General features: G+C 42.0%; 1 protein-coding gene across 2 annotated transcripts in view; it reads left to right on the forward strand.

Moving 5' to 3' along the window:
* Window positions 1-27,792, forward strand: part of plce1 (phospholipase C, epsilon 1) — a 371,927-nt gene that overhangs the window by 236,625 nt on the left and 107,510 nt on the right. For both annotated transcript variants that reach the window (XM_068002466.1, XM_068002467.1), the window contains exon 5: window positions 14,435-14,751. In XM_068002466.1, coding sequence (XP_067858567.1) covers window positions 14,435-14,751 — 317 coding nt within the window. The remainder of the gene's footprint in view (window positions 1-14,434; window positions 14,752-27,792) is intronic.

The raw sequence follows: 27,792 nt of genomic DNA on the forward strand, positions 1-27,792 counted from the left end.
TATTGAGCCTGGTGATTCAAAACCCGACTGCAGTTGAAACTAGTCAGATGATAAATAAAACTCAGGTACCTGAAGGGAAGAGTTTACCCTAAAAATTGCACATTCTATTGCAATAATAAAAGTGCAGCGATCATATTAATAAATGTCACAGGTTATCCCATTATGGGATGTACATACTTCCTCTGCCTTACATACAACGTGACACAATGACTGATGTATTGGTCAGAAATGCCATCTCCATTGAGATGAGTAATCTGTCAGATAAAATCTGTCATGTACTTGAAACAACTGTGAACATTTATACCGAACAAGCAGAAACAAATAAATGTTTTGAGTTGGTCATGTTGCCTGTCAATAGAAGATGACAAATCTGCCACTCACCTGATTCCATTCCTTTACATAACTCTACTGGTCTGGAAGTTGCTTTGATAGTAATAAGGGGGTAGCTGTCCGTGCTAATGTCAGCTAGTTACAAAGTCCACATAGGTACTATAGACTCGGAAATGCAAGGCTCGGCCAATGGTGCAGGGCCTCGCCGTGGTTGAGCATGAGTTGAGATTTCGGGCATGCACAGTCATGCACCAGGATCATGTGCAGCGCCATTCGGGCAGGAAAAAGAGTAGGACACAGGAAGGCTACTTGTGGGGGGTGGGGAGGGTTAGTTATGTTAATGAGGTTCCACATCAAAATTTACATTGGACAAAGCTCCGCCCCTGACGTCCTCCCAGCCTGTATAAAATAGGTGGGTTAGTAACCCAGGGGCCTGCCCTACTGTAGGTGGATTATTAAAGCTATCTTTCCCTTCTGAACCTACATTGAAAAGTTGTGTTTGTTTGGTGGAAGCAGAGATATTGAGCTACATTTTGCTTCCTGCATTATTTTGATTTGGAGCCTGCCATATTTGCATCTTTCCTTAGTTTCTTTACCAACCTGTGAGTGTATTACAGTTAGTGGGAGGGGCTAGCCTCGCAATTCCCAGTGGCTCCAGCCCTCCCCACTGCCAGCACAGCTGCCCTCAAAGGTGCTCACTTGGTAATTTTGGAGCTAATGTCTATGCTGGAGCAGAACAGGATGTGCACGCCGTGCCAAGCTGGGGATTCCTCCCATCTGATCTGAGATGACCCTGATGCATTGTCATCTTCTAGAGAGACACGAGTTGGCCTGAAGCCAAAGTGAGGACACGTCACCAGCAAGTGTGAGCCTCATTTAAATTGAATACTTGTGGCAGCTCGGACCCTTGCCAGAATTCCACACAGCAGATAAGGGGACCATCACCGTGTGCTGCTCACCCAGTTGAAATCGGCTGGGAATCCTGGGACCTGTCCCCTTCAAGCAGGCCTCCTAATGGCAGATGGATGTCACGACCACCTGAAATATTTTATTTTTGAACTTTCTGGCCTGTGTTGCTGCATTTTGCTCCAGCTATTAGTTTTTTTTGTGCTGGAAAATGTGCATTTTTGTGTTTTTTTTGCTGTCAAAGCTTTCCTTCGTTATTCTTTTTATCGGCAACATTTCATTATCAAACCAAAAATGGTTCCTGCTGCTGTTGAATTCTCAGATTTCTGAGAAGTTGGAGAAAACTGAGAAAACACATTAGTCTGGCTACGATGACATAACCTGATTACAGTGCAGAAAAGCCAGGCAGTAATTACAATATTTCAGACTGTCTCCTCTTGTATCGCTGTTGTGATTTTCACATAACACAGATCAGGGTTATAAATTAATCATGGTTCTTGATGGAACAGCTTTATTAGCAGTGACGAGGATTGTCAGATCTGTTATTTTCTGAAATGTTCCCCATTACATTTAAGGGAGAATATTCCATTCCCATGTACTGTCCTGGGGTGGGGAGAGGCAGAATTACAGGCAAAGGACCAGTAATGTGCAAGGAATGCAATGCCTAGTATTTTCTGACCTGGCAGTTCTGGGGGAGCGGGGGCCCATGCTGCTGGAGAGTTCAAGGGGGCATTAAACCTTCAAATAGTTTGTAAATGAAGGTGATGACTTCCCTGCCCCCAACCCCCATTTTCCATTGGTTTGCTCCACTTGTGGGACCTCCTCCCTTCCCACCAGTAGCAACCATGAGAAGTGACTTCATGTGCTACTTAGAACAGTGTGGGGTAGATGTTAATACTCGTTGCGCTCAATTTTTGGGCACAAAGCACACAATGTAGCAGTGGGATAGCCTGTGACCAATCAGCGCAGGCCTTGCTGCCACTGCCAAATTCATGGGGCTCATTTTTTAGCAGGCATTAGGCCACTTGAATATATAATTTAGGGGCATAACACCTCTTAAAGGACCCCTTTGACAAATTAGTCAAGTGTCGAGCCTGCCCTGTTCGGGATTCCTCAGCGGCTGCTGCGGCCGCCAAGCGAAGGTAAGTATTTGAAATAAAAACAGAAAATGCTGGAAAACATTCCACAAGTCAGGCAGCATCTGTGGAGAGTGGACCATATGGTTAACGTTTCAGGTCAATGACCTTTCATCAAGAGATTTTTGGAAGATATTTCCAGCACCTTTAGCATTTTGCTTTTGCCTAAGTTTTTGAAATTATTTTTCAAAAGACACCTTCCCATAGAGCAGGAAGGGCAGGAGTGCTCCCCTGACTCCATAGGATTTGGGATCGGACCCCGTCATAGCCAGCTCCAGCCCTGCCCGGGACTTACCTGAGGCTCGCTGCCAGTGAGGCTTGTGGCCCGAAATTAGTTTGTCCCGTGGGGCGAGCTGTGTGTGAAGGAGCAACTCGTGCCGGCAGCTCGCCCCGAGTGTGCACATGAGGCTCAAGGAACAATTTGTATCGAAACTCGGGCCTCTTGCTTTGGGCTGCCTTCACAGTGCTGAGTCCAGGCCCAGGCTAATCTCTACCCCTGTGCCTTTTGTTCTGAATTTGCTTTTTTTTTGCCTTTTGTTGCATCCATTTAGGAGCATTTTACTTTTATGTTGCCATTTACTTGTTTCTGGTTTCCCCACCGACCAGTCAGAAGAGTTTCAAGAGCAGCACCCCCTTGCTTTCGGAATTCTTCTTGCCCTCACATAGCTAAAAGGACAAGGAGGAGTTGCAGAGGAATGGCCAGGGGGAAGTTTGCCTCTACCTCAAGCGGGTTGCACAGGACCACTGTTACCCCCTTGAGCATGTCAGAGATATGTCTTTGCCACTTGGCCTTTCTTCAGGTTGGAATTATGCCCTTGAGGTGCCATCTTGTATCTACAGAAAAATAGCCTTGAGGGGTTGGAAGTTGTATGAGCACCTGCACAGTGACAGACCTGTGATGCTGGCTAGCTTTGTTCCAGCAGTGGATGCAAAAAGTCTCAGTCGCGTTGGGGAAAATCTCCCCTTTAGTATTTCCTTAGTGCCTTTGCTCACTCCTGTACCTTCAAACCATTCAACCGAGTCGGCTGGGATTCCCACTGGGAACAGCCGGGACCTAATGAATATACGCAAAGTGGGGTCAAGAGCTCCGACGCCATTTTCATCTCTACCCGCACTGATACTGCCAGTTCCTTACTCCACCCACACACCGCGGGGTACAGGTTAGGAGGTGGCCATTTCTAGCAATATTTAAAGGGATCCTCCACTGCTCTCAGGAAAAACGCTGCAGAGTTTTGGGAAATGTTTTGCTTGTATTATATTGTAGTTTGTTGCTACTTAAACCATTTCAAAGTGGTTGTAGTGGCTATAGAACATTCTAACTCTTAAGGGGCTTCTGGCAATACACTTTTTTCTTCATGGGAGTCCTTCTGGTAATTCTACTATAGTAAGAGGAGACGGAGAGCCTCTTTCCTGCTGCTTTGGTCCATGAGTATCCCCATGGCTGCATCAGAAAATCTGGGGGCCCCGGTTAAAGCTGCTCCAGAATATCACTGTTCATGGTCCAGCACCAAAGAGTGCACCTCCCCTTTAAGGGACTGAAGGCTGCTGCAAGTAGCGACCACCCCACTGGTTTTCCCACCCTCCCAATCAGCGAGCGGCCTATATAATGCCCACGATCCGCGCGTTGACAGCTCACCAATTACATCTCCATTAAGCCCAGCCATGAAAAGGGCAGAGGCTGCCCCCCCCCCCCCACCCCCCCCGGCCCCCACCGAGCTATCTGCATCGGGCTGGCAGAACAGGCACCCCGCCTACCGCCCATCGCCCTCCATCCTCTGCCCTCCACCCTCCACCCTCCAACCTCCGCCCGCCACCCATCCCCCATTGCCCACCTGATTGACGCTGCACGTGAAAATCGCCCACCACGAGTTTGAATTTCACTCAGACCTGATGAACCACATCAGATAAATTCACAAGTTCACCGGATTTATTCAATTCATCTGAAGAAGGTGGAAGAGGAAGAAGAGAAGTTAACAGGAGCACCATTTGATATTTCAGACATGTTACTTTTCACAACCTAATTGTGGGACTCTTCTTAATTCCTTGAATCATTTTCCTTGTAAAATATTTCATTTATAACAAGGTCTTGACATTTATCACTTAATTCTGTTGTTTTTGAACCCAGGAGCCATAATCAACAAATTTTGACATTCACGAAGACTTATGTCATTCAGCTCTCACCAGTGTAACTCTTTGACTGTTTGCTGTCATAAATATAAAGCTACATTTTTCAAAATGATTTACTCTTACAGCATTTTACGTCTCCATTTATGGTGTAAATTTCATAAAACTGAATACAAAATTATAAAACACCTTTTGTAGACTTAACGTGTTCTGTTGATAGATGGAAACATAGTTGTACAGTGTTGTACAGGGCTTAAAGGGTTAAATTATGAGGACAGGTTGCATAACCTTTACTTGTATTCCGTTGAGTTTAAAGGGCAAGTGGTGAAATAATGGAGGTGTTTAAAATGATTAAGGGATTCGATAGGATAGATACAGAGAAACTATTTGCTCTGGTGGGGTGTTTCCAGAACAAGAGGGCATAATCTTAAAATTAGCAGTGAAATCATAGAATCATAGAATGATTACAGCACAGAAGGAGGCCATTCAGACCATCGATCCCATGCCGGCTCTTTGTAGGAGCAATCCAGTTAGTCGTGTTACCCTACTCTTTCCCCGTAACCCTGCAAATTGTTTCCATTCAAGTATTTATCCAATTCCTTTTTGAAAGCCACGATTGAATCTGCTTCCACCACCCTTTCAGGCAGCGCATTCCAGATCATAACTACTCGCTGCGTAAAAAAGTTTTTCCTCATGTCGCCTTTGGTTCTTCTGTCAATCTCCTTAAATCCATGTCCTCTGGTTCTCGACCCTTCCGCCAATGGGAACAGCTTCTCTTTATTTACTTTATCTAAGCCTCTTAACCTTCTCTGCTCTAAGGAGAACAACCCCAGCTTCTCCTGTCTATCCATGTAACTGAAGTCCCTCATCCCTGGAACTATTCTAGTAAATCTTTTCTGCACCCACTCTAAGGCCTTCAACATCCTTCCTAAAGTGCGGTGCCCAGAATTGGACACAATACTCCAGTTGTGGTCGAACCAGTGTCAGGATGTACTTTTTCACAGAGAGGTAGCGGAAATCTGGAACTCCCTCCCCCAAAGGCTGTTGAGGCTGGGGGTCAATTGAAATAGTCAAGACTGAGATTGATAGATTTTTGTTAGGTAAGGGTATCAAGGGATACGGAACAAAGACAGGTAAATGGAGTTGAAGTACAGATCATATTGAATGGCGGAACAGGCTTAAGGCGCTCAATGGTCTACTCTTGTTCCTATGTTTCATTGGTACAGATTGTGTAGGTTACAGATGCAAATATAAGGGTAAATCTTCTGAGTCTTCTCTTGTGGCAAGGTACCTCACACGCTGCCAGCACGCTTTGGTAAATCATGAGCCCACTGCTCGTTCTTTTACATCCACTGTCGTTCAAAAAAGAGGTAGAAAGGAAAAGTATGGAAAAAAAAATTACAAAATTTAAAATTTTTAATATTAAAAATCTCTAACAACAATTTACTACCTGTAGAAATGAGACTCCAGAGTTTCAGTTATTCCCTTTCTGGGCCGGAGAGGTTGAGTAGCATTGCAGGAACATAAATCTCATCATTAAAAAGGTACTTACACTGCTAAATACCAGCCCCAACTTTCTGCAGCAAGTTTAGTTGTGAATTAATGTGTAAATGCAGAAATTTCTTCAAACTCACTAAGAAGTTGAGGGCGAGCTACCGTTTTCACAAGGCTAACGACGGAGTGGTGCAAATCGTCCAGCAACTTGTGGCGATTCGCAATTCACGGAGTATTTCTTCCTCGCCACAAGTTGCAGGACGATTTACAAATGAATAACGACGAGCACCATTAAACTTGCTGTTATTTTGGCAGCAAATTGTGGCCCAATATGTCTGCATGTATTTCTTGTCAATGTTGCAGTACCACCACCACTGGTGGGAGTGTGTAATTACATGCATGACACGTTTACATGGGTGGTTTCCATTATAAATGTGGACATAGGCATTTATAACGGGACTAGAAAAAGAACAGAATATATGACTTTTAAATAGGGACTGTTGTCCTGCAGGTTGATTCAAGTGTCAGACAGCTTTGGGACTCAAACATACAATGATTTGGGCAGAAACTGTGTTGGAGGGGGACATTCTGTGTGCAATTAAATTACAAATACAATGTTTATCCCTTTGTCTTTTCCGCAGATTGAATCTGACATTGTGCATTACAAAGTAATTACACCTTAGTATCAATAGCTATAGATACATCATTCACTGTGCAACACAGTCGGATGTGTCTACTTAACTGTTTTAGCAGCAATATATTAGTCTGGTTTGGAATTTGTTTTGTATTCTAATCCCTATTCACTTTTCCAACCTCTCAGCTTGTTTTAACAATATAGACATGGGCTATTTCATTCTGTTATATAAAGTTGCCTGCTTATTTTGACAATATTCTCAAAAATAGAATAGATCTCTGCACTTCAAAACTAGTATATGTGTACTTAAGTTTTTACTTTTAATGAAAACAACTTTTATGCTAAACAACAGCGTAAAAGAAAATTGTCACTATTATCTATTGCACTTAAGGGGTTACCTGTTAAATGTATCCCTAATGTGAGTGTTTAGAGTCTAAAAACTAGAATCCAATAATTCCCCTCTTATTTCGATGGAATGTTGCAATACTAAGTATATAACAAGAGTCATTGTTCAGTATTCGTGTGCCTTTCTATGTACAAAATGAGCAATGACTCTTATACACACAATGCAGTTTTCGGCAGCAGATTAATATCCACTTCTTTTACATTTGCAAATGTTAATCTGTTCATTTTTCATCTATATAGGAGAGTTTAACACCTCATTATTCACTAACCAATATAAATGCATTTGGCCTATTGTCTTGGCACAGCACATAAGAATTGCATAAATAAATAGTTTTTTATACTGTGGGTAAGTACATCGGTTTTGTGTTATAGTGTTCTTTACGTATGCAGAAAAAGGTGGGATATTACCGCTGCACTTTTAAAGCATACACTCTAAATGCCACTGAGCCATTGTATTCTGCAATTGTTTTACAATATATTCTACAATATGCCTTGCAGTATGTACAGTATGGCGAATAAATGCTAATTCAGGTTCATTTTTTTTAGTTGAGCAACATTAAATTGTCCTCATTGGTGTTTTAAAAGACAATACCAAGTCAGGAAATGTGCAGTTTTTGCAACAGCAAAGATTCATTTGTCACCACCCGCCTCGTCAGGTGGAGTGGGATGGTCCAGGGTGCAGACTGTATTACCTGGCTAGAGTTGCTGCTGCTCCATACTGAGCCAGTTGGAAGTTCACTTACAGTGAGATAACATGGCTGTGCATGTTTTCAAACCAGGGCACTCTGCCATCCTGAGTCACTCTGAGTGGCAACAGTGCTGTTGAAAATGCTAAGATTCACAAGATGAGGAAGACTATGTAGCTTATTTTAAATCATCTGTTCAAAAAGAGAAACCTGGAGCTCACCACTCGCACCATCCATTGGGGTTTTCAAGGACTATAAGGTTTTTACTTTCTACTGCTCTTCTTGAATCCATTCTATTTATTACTCTATGTGAAGAAATTCTTCCTAACTTCAGTCATGATTTCACCTGAACTATTCTGAATAACTTAATATCTGATAGATTTCTATAAGGTCCCTCTTGGGTGCCGCCTTTCAAGACTGAAAATCTCTAATTTTTCCAAACTACCCTATTAACTCAATCCTTTAATGCTGGCGATCAGTTTCTTAGCTCGTCTCTGAACTTGAATGTTTTTCTTGTGTCTTCATGACCAAAACTGAACACAGTACCCAAGATGTGGTCTGACCACAGCACTAAACAGTTTCAGCCAAGTGTCTTCTGACTCATGCTCCACTGATTTGCCAATATAATTTAGTGTCCTAATTGCTGCACCACAGTGACTAGATGTGTCATGATCATCGTTGGTCGATTATCGTCAGAGCATGTTGCTCTTTTGTTGGCTTGTTCTGTACGGTAGCTGCGTCACGGCTTGCAGGCTGTGGACGCCATGGGCTAATTCAAGGATTAGCTTATCTGCCTTATGACGGCATTTCCTACGTCAAGGGTCCTACTCCCTCCTCCAGGTGTTCATCATCCAGCTGCTCACACGTTCTGGAGGTGGCCGGGTTACTTTACTGCCGCTCGGCACTCTATCTTGACCAATCACAGGTAGAATCATCTGCTGTTATTATTGTAGCAGGTTTTAACAGGTGACCTGACTGTAACTAGACGTGAGGTTGCCCTCACCGCCTGCCATTTGCACCCTTCACTTTAATGGTGGAAAATTGTGGGCTGGCGATTGCAGCAATGTAAAACCTAGGCCGTTAAGTGCTGAATACCTCTCCAAGAGTTCGACCTCACTTTCGTCATTTTTACACCATTCCTGGAGTATGTAGATTGATCTTTTTTAATTCCAATGTGCACTTGCTTGTACTGTTTTCATTTCATGTACCATTAGTCCCCACATTTACAGCTTTTATCTAACTCCCATTAAAAGGTTCCTGACTGCTTCCTGATTCAAGCCCTAGTCTTCCCTCCCCTGCCCCCATTCCAAGTTTGTTATCATCTGTGAACTTGACCACTTTGCATTGAATTGAGTCCAAATCAATTGATATAAATTAGAACAGAATGGAGATTCAAACAGATTCCTCAGGTATTCCACTCAGTACTTCACAAACATTTAATACCTTGATCTCATTTAAAGCATTTTAATTGCTAGAATGTATATTTTTCTCATAAAATCAGTTTTCATCTCTGATCACCATTTTATTGCCTAATTATTTACATTTTTCTGTCTAGTCTACCCTTTCTGCCCTATCTGTAGTACTTTTGTTCGTAGATGCAGCTTTGCATTTCAGTATTCATGCCACAGTGCACTCTTCACAATAGATAACAGGTTTGCTTTGCGACAAAGTGGATTCTCTGAGCATGATCGCAAACAAGCTCTCTGCTATTGAACTGACCTTTCTGTCAGTTGGTAAAGATGACAGGCCAGCTGACTGAGGGACTGCTGCCACACTGCTGTTGAACAGTAATTAGCACCGCGGACTGTACAGAAATATGCATCCAACCCTCTGTAGTGGAGTTTTCAATTGGTGGTAAACACATTAGGTGCACTCCACTATTATGAAAGAATGTTTCCGGTCCGATCTTTAAAATTCTTTACACTTGAAGAATGTAGAGACATTTGTCAAACTGACAAAAGAACCAAAAGTAAACGTTTCTACTTAATCACAATGGTCTTTATATTTCAGTTTGAGTACATTAGTAATGAACTTCAAAACAATATTCCTGTACATGAGATCTTATACATTGTTCTCACCATTATCTGTTAATTATTCTTCCTGGATTCATGAAAGCAACAGTGGCCATAAAGCTCTGATTGCTAAAACTCATTGACTAGGTGTAATATTGCAGATTATGCTAGGTTATTAGTGTTGATCGTGTTAGACGATTGTATGGCATGGATTGGGCCATCTAATTGTGCAGATTAGTGGTGTAGTGCAGATCAGGCTAGGTATGATGTAGATTGTGTAATATAAGTCCATTGGTACATTTACATGGAAAAAGATAGTTTAAAGTTATGCTGAGCCTACCTTTCATATTCATTTGAAAATGTGTTTATCACTGCTCTTGGCGCCCAATCAATAATTAAAGATATTTTTGGTAAATAGATTATTTAATTCTTTATTATGAAAGAGCTGCATAGAACTAATTCATTTCATCTAATAGTAATATTTGAGTAGGGCAGAAATAAAGTTAATCTAATAAAATGGTTATTTTTAAAGACTCAAGCATTGGGAGATCAAATTAGAAAAGCCAGGGATAATCCAGAACAGGCACCATAGATTTGTCTGAGGCAAGTTGTGTTTGACGAATTTAATAGTTATTTTGAGGAGTAAGCTGTAAATTTAAAGGGAATGCAATAGATGCAGTGTATATGGATTTTCAGAGGACGTTCAATAAGGTGTCTCTCAGGAGGCTTCTACAAAAAATCAGGTGTATGGTATAAGAGGAAATGTAGCAGCATGGATAGAAAATCAGTTGACAGACAGGAAATAGAGTTAGGATAAATGGTTGTTCTTCAAATTGGAGATGGGTTGGGAGTGGTGTACCCAGAATTAGTGGTCAGTACTGAGCTCACTTTTGTTCTCAAGATATACGGATGATCTAGACTTGGGCATGGGGAGCACAATATTGAAATTTGCTGGTGACATAAAAGTAGGGGGTTTACCAAATAGTGACATACATAAATTAGTGGAATGGATATAGACAGGTTCAATTTAATGTGGAGAAGCATGAGGTAATGTATTTTGAGAGGAACAACGAAGAACTGGAGTAGAAACCCAATGCAAAGACACAGAAAGGTGTGGAGGAACAGAAGGACCTAGGGATTCAAACACATAATTCCTTGAAAGTGTGAGTGCAAATAGATAAGGCCATACAAATGGCCAGTGGCATTTTAGGTTTTATAAATAGGGGCCTAGACTACAACAGCAAAAAGGTGATGATAAATTTGTATACGGCAATGGTGAGGCCCCAGTTAGAGTATTGTGTGCAGTTTTGGATGCCTCATTATAGAAAGGACATTAAAACCATAGAATGTGTACAGTGCAAATTCATCGGGATGATACCAGAGATGAGAACGTATGGTTAGGAGGAGACAGTTGAGATACTGGGATTATTTCCATTGGATCAGAGAAGGCTAAGAGGAGATTTAATTGAGGTTTTTAAAATTATGAAGGGTTTTCATAAAGTGACCAGAGAAAGACACTTTCTTCTAGGTGGGGAGTCAATGACGAGGGATTGTCAATTTAAATTTACCATGAGTGAGGACAGAGGTTTAGAGTAATTTCTTTTCACAAAGAGTTGTTAGAGCATGGAATGCTTTGGCACAAAGATTAGTTAAGGCAGAGACCAACGCACTTTTTAAGGGAAGAGCATTTAAACAGTTGAAGCAGAGGAAGATGCAGGGCTATGAGGAGAGAGTGGGGCAGCGGAATTTGTTTCAGATTGCTTTAGCAAAGAGTCAGCACAGATACGATGGGCTGAATGGCCTCCTTCAGTGCCGTAAACCTCGATGGTTCTATGGAGCTTTCCATGTCGTATGGTATTGATGTGATGATTTATTGAAATCAGATGTTTTACCACTTTGCAGTAATTAATCTATAATTGGCATTAATCAATGCGCTAGATGCTAAACCACATGTACAGTTTGATTTAATGAAGAAACTTCTGAGAAACCGAGCACATGTTAAATAAATTTGACAAGCTGATATTTCATTACCTCGAAAATAATTACAAATCCCACGAAAAAGAATCTGGCATCTCAGAACAGGTTGTTTCTGTAAATAACTTTGCAATAAGAACATAAGAACATAAGAAATAGGAGCAGGAGTGGGCCATATGGCCCCTCACGCCTGCTCCACCATTCAATGAGGTCATGGCTGATCTTCGACCTCAACTCCACTTTCCCATCCTATCCCCATATCCTTTGATTCTCTTAGAGTCCAAAAATCTATTGATCTCAGCCTTGAATATACTCAAGGGCTGAGCATTCACAACCTTCTGGGGTAGAGAATTCCAAAGATTCACAACCCTCTGAGTGAAGAAATTTCTCCTCATCTCAATCCTAAATGGCCGACCCTTATCCTGAGACTATGCCCCCTAGTTCTAGACTCTCCAGCCAGGGGAAACAGCCTCTCAGCACCTACCTTATCAAGCCCTCTCAGAATCTTTTATGTTTCAATGAGATCACCTCTCATTTTTCTAAACTCCAGAGAGTATAGGCCCATTTTACTCAATCTCTCCTCATAGGACAACCCTCTCATCCCAGGAATCAATCTAGTGAACCTTTGTTGCACCACCTCTAAGGCAAGTGTATCCTTATGTAGGAGACCAAAACTGTACACAGCACTCCAGGTGTGGTCTCACCAAAGCTCTGTACAATTGCAATAAGACTTCCTTACTCTTGTATTCCAACCGCCTTGCAATAAAGGCCAACATACCATTTGCCTACCCTATTGCTTGCTGTATCTGCCTGTTAACTTTCTGTGTTTCGTGTACAAGGACATCCAAATCGCTCTGAACACTAACATTTAATAGTTTCTCACATATTTTTTAAAATATTCTGGTTTTCCATTCTTCCTACCAATGTGAATAACCTCACATTTCTCCACATTACACTCTATCTGCCACCTTCTTGCCCACTCACTTAAACTGTCTATATCGCTTTGCAGGCTCTTTGTGTCCTCCTCACAGCTTACTTTCCCACCTAGCTTTGTATCGTCAACAAACTTGGATATATTACACTCGGTTCCTTCATCTAAGTCATTAATATCAATTGTAAATAGCTGAGGCCCAAGCACTGATCGTTGCGGCACCCCACTAGATACAGCCTGCCAACCTGAAAATGACTCGTTTATTCCTGCTCTCTGTTTTCTGTCCATTAACCAATCCTCTATCCATGCTAATATATTATCCCAAACCCCTTGAGTCCTTATCTTGCGTAACAACCTTTTATGTGGCACCTTATCGAATGCCTTTTGAAAATCCAAATATACTACATCCACTAGTTCCCCTTTATCTATCATGCTAGTTACATCCTCAAAAAACTCTAATAGATTTGTTAAACACGATTTCCCTTTCATAAAACCACATTGACTCTGCCTAATCATATTATGATGTTCTAAGTGCCCCGTTACCACATTCTTAATAATGGATTCCATCATTTTCCCAATGACTGATGTCAGGCTAACTGGCCTGTAGTTCCCTGTTTTCTCTCTCCCTTCTTTCTTGAATAGTGGTGTTACATTTGCTACCTTCCAATCCACTGGGACCATTCTGGAATCTAGAGAATTTTGGACGATCACAACCAATGCATTCACTATCTATACAGCCACCTCTTTTAGAACCCTAGGATGTAGGCCAGGGGATTTGTCGTCTTTTAGTCCCATTAATTTCACCAGTACTTTGTCATTACTAATATTAATTACTTTAAGTTCCTCACTCTCATTAATCCCTTGGTTCCCCACTATTTCTGGTATGTTTTTTGTGACTTCTACTGTGAAGACAGGTACAAAATATATGTTTAACGTCTCTGTCATTTCCTTATTCCCCATTATAATTCTAAGGGACCCACGTTTACTTTTGCTACTCTCTTCCTTTTTACATACTTGTAGAAGCTCTTACAATTTGTTTTTATATTTCTTGCTAGTTTGCTCTCATTCTATTTTCTCCCTCTATCAATTTTTTGCTCATCCTTTGCTGGTTTCTAAAACTCTCCCAATCCTCAGGCTTACTATTCTTCTTGGCAACATTATAAGCCTCTTCTTTTAATCTAATATTATCCTTAACTTCTTTAATTAGTTAGTTAGTTAGTGTGAAACTGTTCATATGATTTGGTTTGTCAATAGATAGGGTTTTTGCTCATTAATTGGGACTAACAGCAGAGTATAGTTGGAGATAACCACAACCAGGGCAGACACCTTGTCAATGTGTCCATGGTGGTTGCTGGGAGCACAGAAAGACTAAATTACACAAATTCAAAGAGGAAACTGTTCTCTCAAATATTGCTGAAGATAATTTGCTGTGAAATGTTTTACATTAATGTTCACGGGGAGGTAAAAAAAATGACTGATTTTACAAATATTTCCAGGTTTGAATTGTCCTGAAATATCTTGAAGGTTTGTTAGGTCCTTGTACATGGAATGGGAGGGGGGTTTGAATTATATCACTACTATATTGTGTGTGTGTGTGTGTTTACACTCTAGTCTGTTGCATAAAACCTTGTTAGATATAATGACACATAAGGTTATAAACTGTTACCCACTCTTGAGTTTCAGGCGATATTTAATAGTTTACGATTGAGATTAAAAGGCTTCTAACTCAATCTCAGGTATCTACTATCCTGTACATTACACCCAGGTGATGGAGCTCATGGCAAACTTTCTTTATTTTCTAGAGCGGCAACTCTGCATGACCATGGCTGGCTCAAGCACCCTGCCATCCAGTGTGGCTGGCATCAGCAAGGAGCTGGCAGACCTGCGGCACCTGATCCAATTCCCTGAAGAGATTGCTAGTATTCTGACCGAGCAAGAGCAGGAACTCTATCGCAAGGTCCTACCGATTGACTACCTCTGCTTTCTGACAAGGGATTTGGCTAATCCGAGTTGCCCCAACAGGCCATCCCCCCTCAAGACTTCCACATCGGCACCTGCGCTCAGCAACAAAAATGGGGAGCACAATGCAATTGAAGATCTGGTGGCAAGATTTAATGAGGTAAGATGATGCTTACCTTCTGCATCAATAGGGGTTCAGCTCTATTTAACTGGCTGAAGCTGATTTGATCCAACTTGACTTACTGCCGTTGAAAGTTTGAGCAGCTGAAGTCAGGGGCCCGGAATCTTCTCGCAACTTCTTCCGCTCCGCCTCTGCAACTTTGCCGTGAGTGCAGTGGAAACTCCATCTGCCGCGCTTCCAGCAAAGCTACGGTGGTGGGACGGGAGCAGTTCCAAGAAATTCCGGGCCGTGGTACATGTTGTGGTAATTATTTTCCCTCAAAAACCTTTAAACATCATTAGGGAGTAAAGAAACCAACATTGTTTTCATATCTGAAGCATATATAGAACGTAAGACCTTAGAAGCATAATAGTGGCTGGGTTTTATCATTTTTTTTCTTTCTCAGCATTTTTTTTTCCGTTGGCAACTCTCTCCCCCTTTCACCCAATCCCAACATCATTGATTCCTTACCTAGGTTATGTTTCCATCGGTGATGGTCATCTGTCGTATCTCGCCAAAGTGACTGTTATTCATGTGTGAGCCTTGGCAGAGGGTGTTGGCAGGTTCTTGGGGGTGAGGGGGAGGCTTAATCCTGTCCACACCTAATACCTGGACTTCCAGTGGATCACTGGCTAGTGAAGTGTTAACAATGACAGGAACAAGTGACAATATAGCACCAGTTTAAAAATGCTTGGGCTGTGAAATTGGTCTTCATTGGGAAAAGAAAATCAGGCGTGGTATAAAACAAGCTTGATTCGTTATCACGCATTTTGCGCTACCTCCGAGAACCAATTTCGCACCCTTGTTGTCCTTTAGCTGCAATCTTGCTACTATATTTTGTTCCTAGTAATTAATAAATGATGACGTCTGCTCGGATATTACCAGGGGATTGAGAGAATACTGTAATATAAAGGTATGCATTTGGCACCTTTCAGCTGTGCTCTGCTATGTGAAACACTATGTACTTTCATACTTCATTTACTGCTTTGCTAAGCCAATAGTGATGAACAGAGGTAAATGTCCACAACTTTGAATGCAAATCCTTTCCAAGTGAGGTCTCAAAATAAAAATAGGTCGGGATTTTTTTAATTAGCAAAACAATAGAGGAGAAAGAATGCTGAAGGGAGGTTTGAATAGAAAGAAAGAAGTGAAAGAAGGAATGCAGATAAACTAAAGGAGGAAAAGCCAGAGTCAAGAAAAGGTGTTTCTGGTTGTTTCACCTTTTCTTTAATTTGCTTAAACTTTTGCTTTGTAGTCTTTTTCATTCAATTTATTTTTCCAGTTTATCTACTTATCTTTCACACTCCTGATATTTACTGTTTCTGTTTCACTATAGTTCATGTTATATTTTTTCTTTCTTTTGGCTGCGATCTCTCTCATTTCTTTGTTCGAATCCCAAATCCCTCTTTCATTTTGGGTTACTTTCCTTCTGTACCAGTCCCAGAATAAGTTCGCATGTCAATGGAATTTTGTGCACTTGCCAGCAGCAAAGAGTAAGGCTTAACTTGTGACCTACTGGCAGAAGTGATGGAGGTCAAGTGGTTTGCCTTAATCTGTAATGAAAGTACTACTGACAGCCTGATGAGCTCTCATAAATATTTGTGTTGAATCAGAGATGTCCCTAAACATTGTAGGCTGTGTTTTACGATACTCTGTAGTAATTGAGCTTGGCAATAATCTTAGTTTAAGATTCTATTTCACAGTTAAGATTTGTTGGTCCATCAATGGTACCTTGCAGCTTACAGATGTAGGGATGAATTTACAACAGAGAGGGACTTCACATAAGGGGCAGTGGTATATTTGCTGTTGTTTGGTCTACTACTGTTTCATTTGGTAATGTAAAATATATTTCTAATTGCGAGATTCTTGGCAGTTGTCATGTTCCATAGTTACAATCGCCAAGGTACAGTGGATATTTTCTCTTTGAATGTTGAATCATTATTTTATCAAATACCATAATTGTAATACCTGTGCTACACATTCTCATTTGTTTGCAATCTGTAGCATAATTATAGTAATTGGAAAATGTAAACGCTGATAGATTACTTACTCCAATCGCATTTTAGAATCAAAATGCACATCGCTTGCCCTCAGTTTTGTTTGCGGTGATAAGGTTCGTATAAGGTGACTGACAATCTCCCGAGGAACTGAATTGGATAACATATCAGGCTACATATTGGTCAAATAATTTGGTTTAACTCTCAGACTATTATCAAGTCTCAGAAAATTCCTGTATCTCTTGTCAGTTGTGTATGTTTTCAGCACAGTTGCTATGACAACAAAAGACTAATATTACAGTAATAAAGCTACTCAAATGTCAGGCATAGCTTTATTGCTCTAATATGAGCACCTAAAACACAATTTTTATATAAATTTTAATCTCTAATTCTACTTACACTGTTTTGTCTTCTCTCCCAATTGTCTGTCCTCATTTTATTTTTTTTACTTTAATTTATACAGCCTTTTTCCCAGACCTTGTTTTTTTTAAAAAAAACCTAAGTCCTGATTTTAACCTCACCATCCCAGCAGGAACTGGGCGGATTCTAGTCCGAAGCCAGTTTTAGTCCCCATCGATTTTACTCTCTGTTGAAGTCAATGGAGCATTCTATTCAGCACAGTGTAAAATGGGTGTTCAACCCAAACCTGCTGCGCGGGCTGGGTTAAAATCGCGCTCCAATTTTAAAATATTTTTCTTATCTACCTTCCTTCTTTCTCCTGTTCTCACCATCCATTTTGGAGGGGATAGCAGCTTTTTAAAAAAAAATCTAGGTTTTTATTGGTTGAGAACTGGATTAAATTCCTAAATTTGGAGATGTGTCTTTGATGCCCATAACTGAATGTGGAAGGATCTTTGGCCTTTTGACAGAGCTTGGATAAGTAACTCCTCTGTTTTGCTGGAAGGGTTAAAATTTCCTGTCGTGTGACGTTAGGTTACTCTTGTTATAAACCCCGGAGGAGCGCATTCAGTTGGGGGTCACTGTGACGCAAACTCAATGTGATTTCATGGGTCAGTAAAGTTCAAATGTAATTAAGATTAATTTAATGTGAAGGGCAGGAATAGCCATATTGTCACATGCCCAGGGTTTCCATTACTTTTTTTATAATTTTATTAAGATATAATTTTTTTACATGGGAAAACAGTACAAAAATGGAAGAAAATATATATTAGCTATTGAAGCCTCACCTAATTGCATTGTAAATTTCTCTCACACCACCCTTCACCATGTAAACATTGACTTGTTTCTTAACTCTTCACTGTTCGTAAGAACATAGTGTTTGGAGTAAGAAAAGGTCCTGTTAACTCACCTTGCTTTCTACATCCACCGTCCATGTAGGATTAATCTATCGTGGTCTCTTCACCCCACCCCCCATTACCACTGCTTACGAATCCCCTATTTTAAGGAACACTAAGTTTGTTCTCATCTCTCTCAACCCGCCCCCAGTAAACAAAATCAAGCCTTAATATCTCTCTAATGCTCTATGTCCCCTTCCGGGCAGATATTGATCCAATTGAAACAGACCGGGATGTGTTTTGTTCTCGAGCTGGATTTTCTAAATACAATTATCTTATGCTGGCAGCTAAAAAACAAAACACAATAGATTTTTCAAGTGATCACTTTTATCATTCTCCCACTGTCAAAATCTGAGTCAAAACCGTTAAAACTTGAAATTAATCGGCAAGACCTCGAAGCTGCCAAGGAGTACACTCTGTTCTCTGAAGAAATGCACAGATAACATCAGTTTAGTCTCCACTTTATCCAAGATAATTACAGGCTGAAAGTTAATGTATATATGGTACTCTCCACTTACCATCTTTCCTTCATGGCCAGTTTCCAGGTCTTGTCAACTTTTTATGAATTCCAACCATTAAACAAAACTCAAAGAGAGAGGTGAAAAAGACCAACAGTTGCTAGTTTGAGCAGAGCCTGTCCAGTTAGAGTCCTGCTCTGGCTCTCCGAACCAAAACTAGAGCCAAGCCAAATTCAAGACTTAGAAGTCTCCTCTTATATAAATAAATTACTAGGAGGCAGAAATATTTCAGCAGCTGCACAATACATTTTGAACACCACAATTCACCTGGGTGGAAAATAATTTTGACATTGCTGTGACGTGTCTATGTCAAATATTAATTTGCTAATTTGAGATTGAACATGGAGCCATCAAGTGTTTAACTGCCAGTGGATTTCCAACGGCAGAACGAGCTCATGCCGATTTTAACTGCTGGGCCTCATTAATATGCTGCTGGCCGACTTCCCAACTTCAATGGGCAGGAAGTGGCTACCAGCCTGGAGAATGCCGGCCAGCCCTTAGCCTTGGTGTGTGGAGATGGGGGTTCCAAGGTGGGGTCTTGCATTAGGGAAGGGTGGGCAGTTCGGGTCAGGGGAGGCCTAAACGTTCCTTACGGGGCACCACAAAAGGAAGTAAAAAAATTTCCCCGCTCAGATCAAAGTTGAAGTAACAGTCGGAGCCTGATGACTCGGGCCCATTGGACTCCGATCTACATATTTAAAGAAGGACCCTGCTGGTTTTAGGCGGGTGCTTTTGCTGCCTTCTCAGAAGAGCAGGTTAAAATGGAAGACAGTGGGATTTAGGCGGGAAATTGGTGGCAAAGTCACTCAGTCGATTTTAACTGTCTACACACCTGGTTTCTGCCAGGCGGGTAGGGTCAAAATCGAGCCTCCCCCACATACCCAATTTAGATAGTAATTTGAGACTTCATTGTGTACATTTTAATGTTACCATGTGATGCCATAATAGTGCTTTAGAAATAATGGACCCGCTATTAATGGGGGTGCGGGGGAGCGCGGAGAAAACCCGGCAATGCCGGGGACGTGGAGGCCCTGCTGATCTTAACGGCAGGGCCTTTATAGAATCATAGAAATTTACAGCACAGAAGGAGGCCATTCAGCCCATTGTGTCTGTGCCGGCTGAAAAAGAACTATCCAGTCTAATTCCACTTTCTAGCTCTTGGTCCATGGCCTTGTAGGTTACAGCACTTCAAGTACACATCCAAGTACTTTTTAAATGAGTTGAGGGTTTCTGCCTCTACCACCTTTTCAGGCAGTGAGTTCCAGACCCCCACCATCCCTGGGTGAAAAAGATTCTCCTCAACTCCCCTCTAATCCTTCTACCAATTACTTTAAATCTATGCCCCCTGGTTATTGACCTCTCTGCTAAGGGAAATAAGTCCTTCCTATCCACTCTATCTAGGCCCCTCATAATTTTATACACCTCAATTAAATCACCCCTCAGCCGCCTCTGTTCCAAAGAAAACAACCCCAGCCTATCCAATCTTTCCTCATAGCTAAAATTCTCCAGTCCTAGCAACATCCTCGTAAATCTCCTCTGGAACCTTTCCAGTGCAATCACATCTTTCCTGTATAAGTGAATCTTCCTGCGCATGTACTGCTCACCTGCTCAAAAGAGCAGGTTAATATGTGGGCGTGTTTGATAGGAAGTGGGCTCGGAGGGAGTAACTAACTTGTGTTATTTTAACTGTCCTCCACCTGGTTTCCGCCAGGTGGGAGTTGTTATAGTCAGGGCCAATGTGTTACATAAAGTGTTTTACTTCAGCAATCAGTGATGTAAGTATGCAGTGGCGACAGGTGATTTTCATGTTTTGGGATTTTTAGCTGTTTGGCCCAGGAGGAATTTTGCATTATTTTAAATTAAGACGTTGCTATTCAGCTCACTACAGATTAAATCCACACAACATGCAAGCTTCTGGGAGTGTGGATTAGGATCAGATGAAACGCTGGTCCAGAATTATACATCCACCATACCATTTTAGTTTGAGACAATGGGGTTTGATGGAGTGGCATGCTTTATTATTTTCTATGTTACAAGGAGCATTATGAAATAGATTGAAATTCACTGAAAACTGCATTCTGTTCATTCATATATTACATGCAAAGTAAACTAGCTTGCTGGTTTACAGTTAGTCTTATCTCACTAAAGTGTGTTTTTTCTAATTAATTCTTGGGATATGGGCACCGCTGGCGAGGCCGGCATTTATTGCCCCTCTCTAGTTGCCCTTGAGAAGGTGGTGGTGAGCTGCCTTCTTGAACCGCTGCAGTCCGTGTAGTGAAGGAACTCCCACAGTGCTGTTAGATAGGGAGTTCCAGGATTTTGACCCAGTGACGATGAAGGAATGGCGATATATTTCCAAGTCAGGGTGGTGTGTGATTTGGAGGGGAACTTGGAGGTGATGGTGTTCCCATGCACCTACGGCCCTTCCTTATCCTTCTAGGGGTTAGAGGTTGCCGGTTTCGGAGGTGCTGTTGAAGGAAAAGGTTTATCATTCCACCTTTTGGAAGATAGGAGAAACGTGAGATTGCAGTATCTAGTACACACAAGGAGGGCTTCCATTGTTATGACTCCGAGGTCTCACTATTGTAAACTCCTAATCGTGGGGGCCATTTATGGGAGAGATCCAATGACACTGAACCCAAGGGAATATCTAGTCTAAACCCAAAATTTATAACCATTACAAGCATGTTTTGTTTTAATATTCAACACCTAATTTTCATGTATTTTTTCCCATAAATTCATGTTTTCCAGTATATTGAAATGCAGCTTAATACATATTCTCAGGCATCACTCTCATTCATAATCTCTGCCTTCCTCCCATCAGTAAAGCTCAGAATTCTGCTTCCATTTAATATAGAACAAATAGAGCACTGCCAGTGAACTTCAATGGATACATGCTCCAGAAGGACCCTTGACGTGGGAAGAGGAGAAAATATTTTTTAAAAGAAAATCTTATCCTTGACTTAAAGAAAAAGGCCACTAGTGCTTTGATGAAACTGTTCATTCTTCATTACATCCCTTTGCAGTTATCCCTGATCAATATCCGGAATATTGAAACTCTTGACATGAGCAATTTATTTTGCTATCTGCTCACCTTAATCCCATAATTAATAGCACTTGCAATTATTAATTTGTCATTACAATCAAAATATCAACCCAGATTACTTCTGTTTTTTTCCTTTAACAGCTTGGCTTGTGTTCCATTCGATTCCGTGCAATATGAATTTTGTTAGCCAGAATAGCCAGTTCAACGCACCTGAAATGATGCTTCTTTCACATTTCTCAAGCAGCTAATAAACTGCTGGATTAATCCAGTTGTGGAGCATGCAAGACATTAAAGAAATGGCACAACAAAACGATAGTAAATCCTGTTACATTGACTGGGCCTTTGAGGTCCTATTGGACAGTGTTTAAAGAACATGATGAGCTTTTTAGATTGAGGGGTGGAGAAGCCCACAGGTTGAGTTAACACCTGATCCATTAATTGTGCACCTGGGAGGAGGTCAAGAAGAAGTTTCATAACTTGAAAAAAGGCACCCTGTAGATATTACCCTGTCTTAATATGGAGATAAAGGACACGTATGGATTTTAGTCCATTACTCCATTCTTAATTAGTCAATGTCTTCAGATCTCAACTTCTCGTTGCCTACTGAAGGTGTCAATCAAACCAGAAACTCATTGACAGATACAGAACTTTTTCGGAATTTGTGACGGTACATAAATGGGTAAAAAGATTATGTTGAAACATTTTTTAAATAGAAGATTAATAATTTCATGAGGTAAAGTATTGATCAAGAAGTATAAATATTGCCCAGATGATCGAATGGGGGCTTTAACTCTTCCCGATTGGCGGGAAAGGAGCAGGGGAACAGTTAAAATGCAGCAACTCCACTTCCTGCTCAGTTCCCGGTAAGTCCCCATTTTAAAGCTGCTGGTTTTGGTGGCGGGTGAGGCTCCCTTCGGACTATGGCAGGAGTCTCATTAATAAATGCAAATCAGGATCCCTTGACATAGGTCAATAGCATTTTAAACCGCTCCTGAGGGGGGCGCCCACTGCGGTTGCCCCACCAGGTAAAGCTGTCAAGGAAGCCAGCTAGGCCTTCTGGAGTAGGAGTGATCCTCTGGGCCACACAATGAAAGTCCAGGCCTCTGCTGCCCGGCTTCTCCCACTCCCAGCCATGAGACTCTCACAACTCCTGCGCCCCCCCCCCCCCCGCCCCCCTGCCACCCCTTCCTGGACTTACTTTGCTGCCAGCAGCCTTCTCTTGGTGCTTTGTTCCCCCACCGACCAGCTGCCGCTTCCCGCCCAAAACAGTTGAGCAGCTGACGAGCAGCATTCGAATGAGGTCCAGCGGTTAAAATCTGCCGGGCCTCGGTGAAGATTCCCGCGCGAGGTTGCCGTTTGCTTCCGCCGGACTCCTGCCGCGACTTAAAGTCGGCCCTAGTTGCTGATTCTTGTACATACCCGGCCTCCGTGGGAGAACTTCCCAGCTTTTCTTCGAATAGTGCCATGGGATCTTTGACATTCGCCTGATGTTTGATGTTGCATCTAAAAGATGGCAGCTATGATAGTGCCGCACGCCCACAGTACCGAACCGAAGTGTCAGCCTAGGTTTTGTGCTCAAGTGCCCAGAGTGCACAACCTTCTGACTCAGAGGTGAGCGTGCTACCACTGAACCAAGGCTGCCAAAAGTACACAGAGTTTTCTTGCTCTCACCGAAAGGACATCCAGAATACATAGCGGGGAAATGGGGAAAACAATGAGTGGAATAAAAGATTAAAAGATTCAGTCTGATGTTGCCTCTCAGTTTGTTACTAGCATACATCAGAGTTGGCACTACACCTGAGTTCAGTTTGGCTCAAATTGGAAAAAATTTGATACACATAATTCACCTGATTTTGACTGTCAAATGTAAGTTAGATTTTGGAATAAAATGAGCCATAGGATTTGGAATCTTTTTAAGCTGTAATCGCACTTCCTCGGGCCTGCTAAGGCAAAATTAGGCAATAATAATTTGTTCATCCTTGCTTTTCAGCACGCTGCTGTTTGTTTTGACATTAGTGAAACCCCCAACAGGCGGTTAAAAGGCACAATAAGTATTCACTTCATTATTTTCTTTGCACAGTCATTTGTCATGACAGTGCCTTCTTTCACTCACTGCTAAAGGATTTGCTCCTTATCTCATTATACTGCAGCTCTTGTAATCCATCATTTGTCAACATGTCAGAGGAAACAAATCTCTCCTGCAGCATTGTTTGAAGTGCTGCCACCTTCACTATTCACCATTGAGCATGTCCCCTGCATTTTGTAACTGCACAATATGGTGCAATTGGAGGTACTTGCAATAATAAGGATAGATTTTAAGTAACAATGAGCCCAAGTCCCGCTGCGCTTTCAATATAGCTACAGACTGCAGGCTAATATTCAGGACTGTTTTTGAGTTGTGCATTTTTGAAGCTGTTGGTTAGCTTTTTGCTAGTGTTCTAGGTTGGCACCTGAGGTGAAATGCAATTGAAAGCTCCTCATTCCAACAGTGTTCCTGAATCCCAGCTTCAGAAAATCACACCATACCAAAACAGCATGTTATCCCCATTTCCCAACCTCTACATTTTTGACATCTCTGAATGAGATGGCTACCTAGTGCTTAAGAACATATGAAATAGGAGCAGGAGTAGGCCACGCGGCCCCTCGAGCCTGCTCCGCCATTCAATCAGATCATGGCTGATCTTCAACCTCAACTCCACTTTCCTGCCCGATCCCCATATCCCTTGATTCCCCTAGAGTCCAAAAATCTATCTATCTCAGCCTTGAATATATTCAACCACTCAGCATCCACAGCCCTCTGGGATAGAGAATTCCAAAGATTCACAACCCTCTGAGTGAAGAAATTCCTCCTCATCTCGGTCTTAAATGGCTGACCCCTTATCCTGCGACTGCGGCCCCTAGTACTAGACTCTCCAGCCAGGGAAACAGCCTCTCAGCATCTACCCTGTCAAGCCCCCTCATAATCTTATATATTTCAATGAGATCACATCTCATTCTTCTAAACTCCAGAGAATATAGGCCCATTCTACTCAACCTCTCTTCATAGGACAACCCTCTCATCCCAGGAATCAATCTAGTGAACCTTCGTTGCACCACCTCTAAGGCAAGTATATCCTTCCTTAGATAAGGAGACTAAAACTGTACACAGTACTCCAGGTGAGGTCTCACCAAAGCCCTGTATAATTGCAGCAAGACTTCCTTACTCTTGTACTCCAACCCTCTTGCAATAAATGCCAACATGCCATTTACTTTCCTAATTGCTTGATGTACCTGCATGCTAACATTTTGTGTTTCTTGTACGAGGCCACCCAAGTCTCTCTGAACACCAACATTTAATTGTAGTGCAAAATGTGAGGACTATTTTATCCCCTGATATTGCATTTACAGAGAACTAAAGTGAGAATGTGAAAGCTCATTTACCTGGGAAGCTTAGCCACCATCTGTCTGGTTATGGTAGATTTTCTTTGTTATTTGTTCTTGGGATTTGGGCGACACTGGCAAGGCCCATATTTTTACGACTCACCCCTAGTTTCCCTAAAGGCGTAAAGAATCAACCACATGGTGCGAGACTGGAGTCATGTGTAGGCTAGAGCGGGCACCTTTCTCTGAAGGACATTAGTTAGGCTTTTACAACAATCCCGCAGATTTTGTGGTTATTATCTGGTGCTAGCCCACAAATGACCAGATTCAATCAATTCTATTTCATAATCATCGTGGTGGGATTTGAACTCATGGGGCTCGATTTTCCCGGGAAATTGCGGGTGCGTTGAGGGTGGGGGGGGCTCCGAAAATGGGGGAAATCCCGTTCAGGTTTGGAGTCCGCTCCAACCCACCGACTTCCGAGTTCCCCACGGACGCACCTGTGTGTGCGCGGGCGTCCCGAATCCGGAAGTCCCGTCGGCAATTAAAACCGGCGGGATGATAGTTAAAGAGCCAAATGAGGTACTTAAGGCACTTTACTTGTGACATATTAAGTAGTTAGGACGATTTTTAACTTATTTGGGCGGCTTTCCCACGGTTTCTGAAACCAGGCGTGAAGGGCCGGATCAGGCAAAAAGAAACAAAATAAATTAAATAACAAACCATTGCGTGAAGTTAAAACACAAAATCAACCTACCTTTCCACCCTGCTCCGATGACCAATGTCTCCCTCTCCGATCTCCCCCTCTTCACCCCCCCACCGATGGCCCCCCGATCTTCTCCTTCTTCACCCCCTCGATCTTCCCTATCTTCACCGCCCCGATCTTCCCCTTCTTCACCCCCCCGATCCTCCCCTCTCCCCCCCCCCCGATCTTCCCCTTCCCCCCCCCCCACAATCTTTCATTTTCCTCCCCCCACCCCGATCTTCCGTTCCAGAGCCGGATGAAGTATCGCTCTCTTTCTCTCCCTCTCCCCCCCCTTGCGATGCAGCTCCTGCTGGCGGCCAGTCTGTCAATCAGGGCTGGCTGCCGGGCAGGAAACCCGGAGAGCACATCAATCACCATCAATTACGCTGTGATCGAGTCGGAAACGGTAAATTTTGTTTATTTGGGTTTGCCACGCGCACCTTCACCCCCCCCACCCCGCTGCCAATCTGCCACCATTTCAAAATTGAGCCCATGACCTCTGGCCTGTTAGTCCAGTCTCATAACCGATTACTGTCCCATACTTTAAACCAAATTTCAAGAGTGGGACAAGGGGACACAGATTCAAAAAATTAAAAGGTGAATTTGGAACTGATACCAGAAAGTGATTCTTTCCACAAGGAGTGATCAATACATGGGATAGATTTCTGATAGATTAGTGGAGGCAAAATCCTGAAATCATTTAAGAAATAATTCGATGTGCAACAGGTGGATCTTAAGGTCTTTTTGGGTGGATGAACTAAGATGGGTCAAATGGCCTTCTACATCTTGCGATCTGAGAAAAGAGACTTTTGTTCTATCTGTCTCAGCAGGATTCTAACCCAAGTCCCAAACCTTAAAGTCCTGTGTACATCTAATGTACTGCCGCACCACTTTCATTATTGGCATGAGGTTGCAGGGCTCTGCGTTCCAGCACAGCTGGCTATAATTCATATGGATCCTTTGATGATTTGTGTACTACATCTTTTTTGCAGAAGTGCAAACAAAAGAAAAAGGATATCAAACAACTCTGAAAAGTTCTACAGTTATGACATTTTATGTACCATTGCCATTTTTTGTGTACAATATAGTCGCAGGCTGCTGAACATTGCATTTGTTAAACTTGTACGCAGTCGCAACACTCTTGTCCTTATGATGTGCCACTGGTTGAATTAATGTACATATTTAGTGAATAGTATTCACATATCATGTATTTTTTATTAGCTCCAGCCTCTGTGGTTGAGGTACAGTGTGTATTGATTGTGACCTTTAACACAATTTTCAAATGATCCAAATCCTCCTTTAACAATATTCACAATCAATAATTTAAAGTGTACACTTCTCATCTAATGTGATTTAGTTACTACATACAGGCAACCTGTGGCTTGCTTTGAAATGCAATTAGACCTGAGGGCAGAGAGAGATGTTAAATTTCACATTGCGGAGGAGGAACTAGTTTAAGAGATTTTTAAGATACAACTGCAATCGGCACCCTACAAAGAGGTAAATAGAGAGGGGAAAAGAACTGCTGCTGGAGACAATCACACAAGCAAATACTGCCCTTCTCCTGTTACAACAAGCAAGAATCAGCAACCACAAATAAGTACCCTGCAACTGGGATCGTGTGCTCAACATTATAGATAGTTACCTTTTTTCTCAGCCCAAAAACCGGCCAAGCCAGCACTGTGTCTGTATGTACAGGTCTAATAGTGCATGCATGTAGGAATTGAAAATCGGGCTTTTTCTGTCTGGCTTTCGATTTTCAAACTGGACTATCCAGTTGAAAATTGGACTGGGTCTTTAAGATTATGAAAGGGTTCAATAGGTTAGATGTAGAGACGATGTTTCAACTTGCGGGGGAGACCAGAACTAGAGGCCACACTTGGAGTACTGTGAACAGTTCTGGTCTCCATATTATAAAAATGATATAGAAGCTCTGGAAAAGGTGCAAAAAAGATTTACTAGGATGATACCAGAACTGAGAGGTTATACCTATCGGAAAGATTGAGCAGGCTGGGGCTCTTTTCTCTAGAAAAGAGAAGACTGAGGGATGACCTGATAGAGGTCTTTAAGATAATGAAAG

This window comes from Heptranchias perlo, chromosome 21 (genome assembly GCF_035084215.1).
Source record: "Heptranchias perlo isolate sHepPer1 chromosome 21, sHepPer1.hap1, whole genome shotgun sequence".
Lineage (NCBI taxonomy): Eukaryota > Metazoa > Chordata > Chondrichthyes > Hexanchiformes > Hexanchidae > Heptranchias > Heptranchias perlo.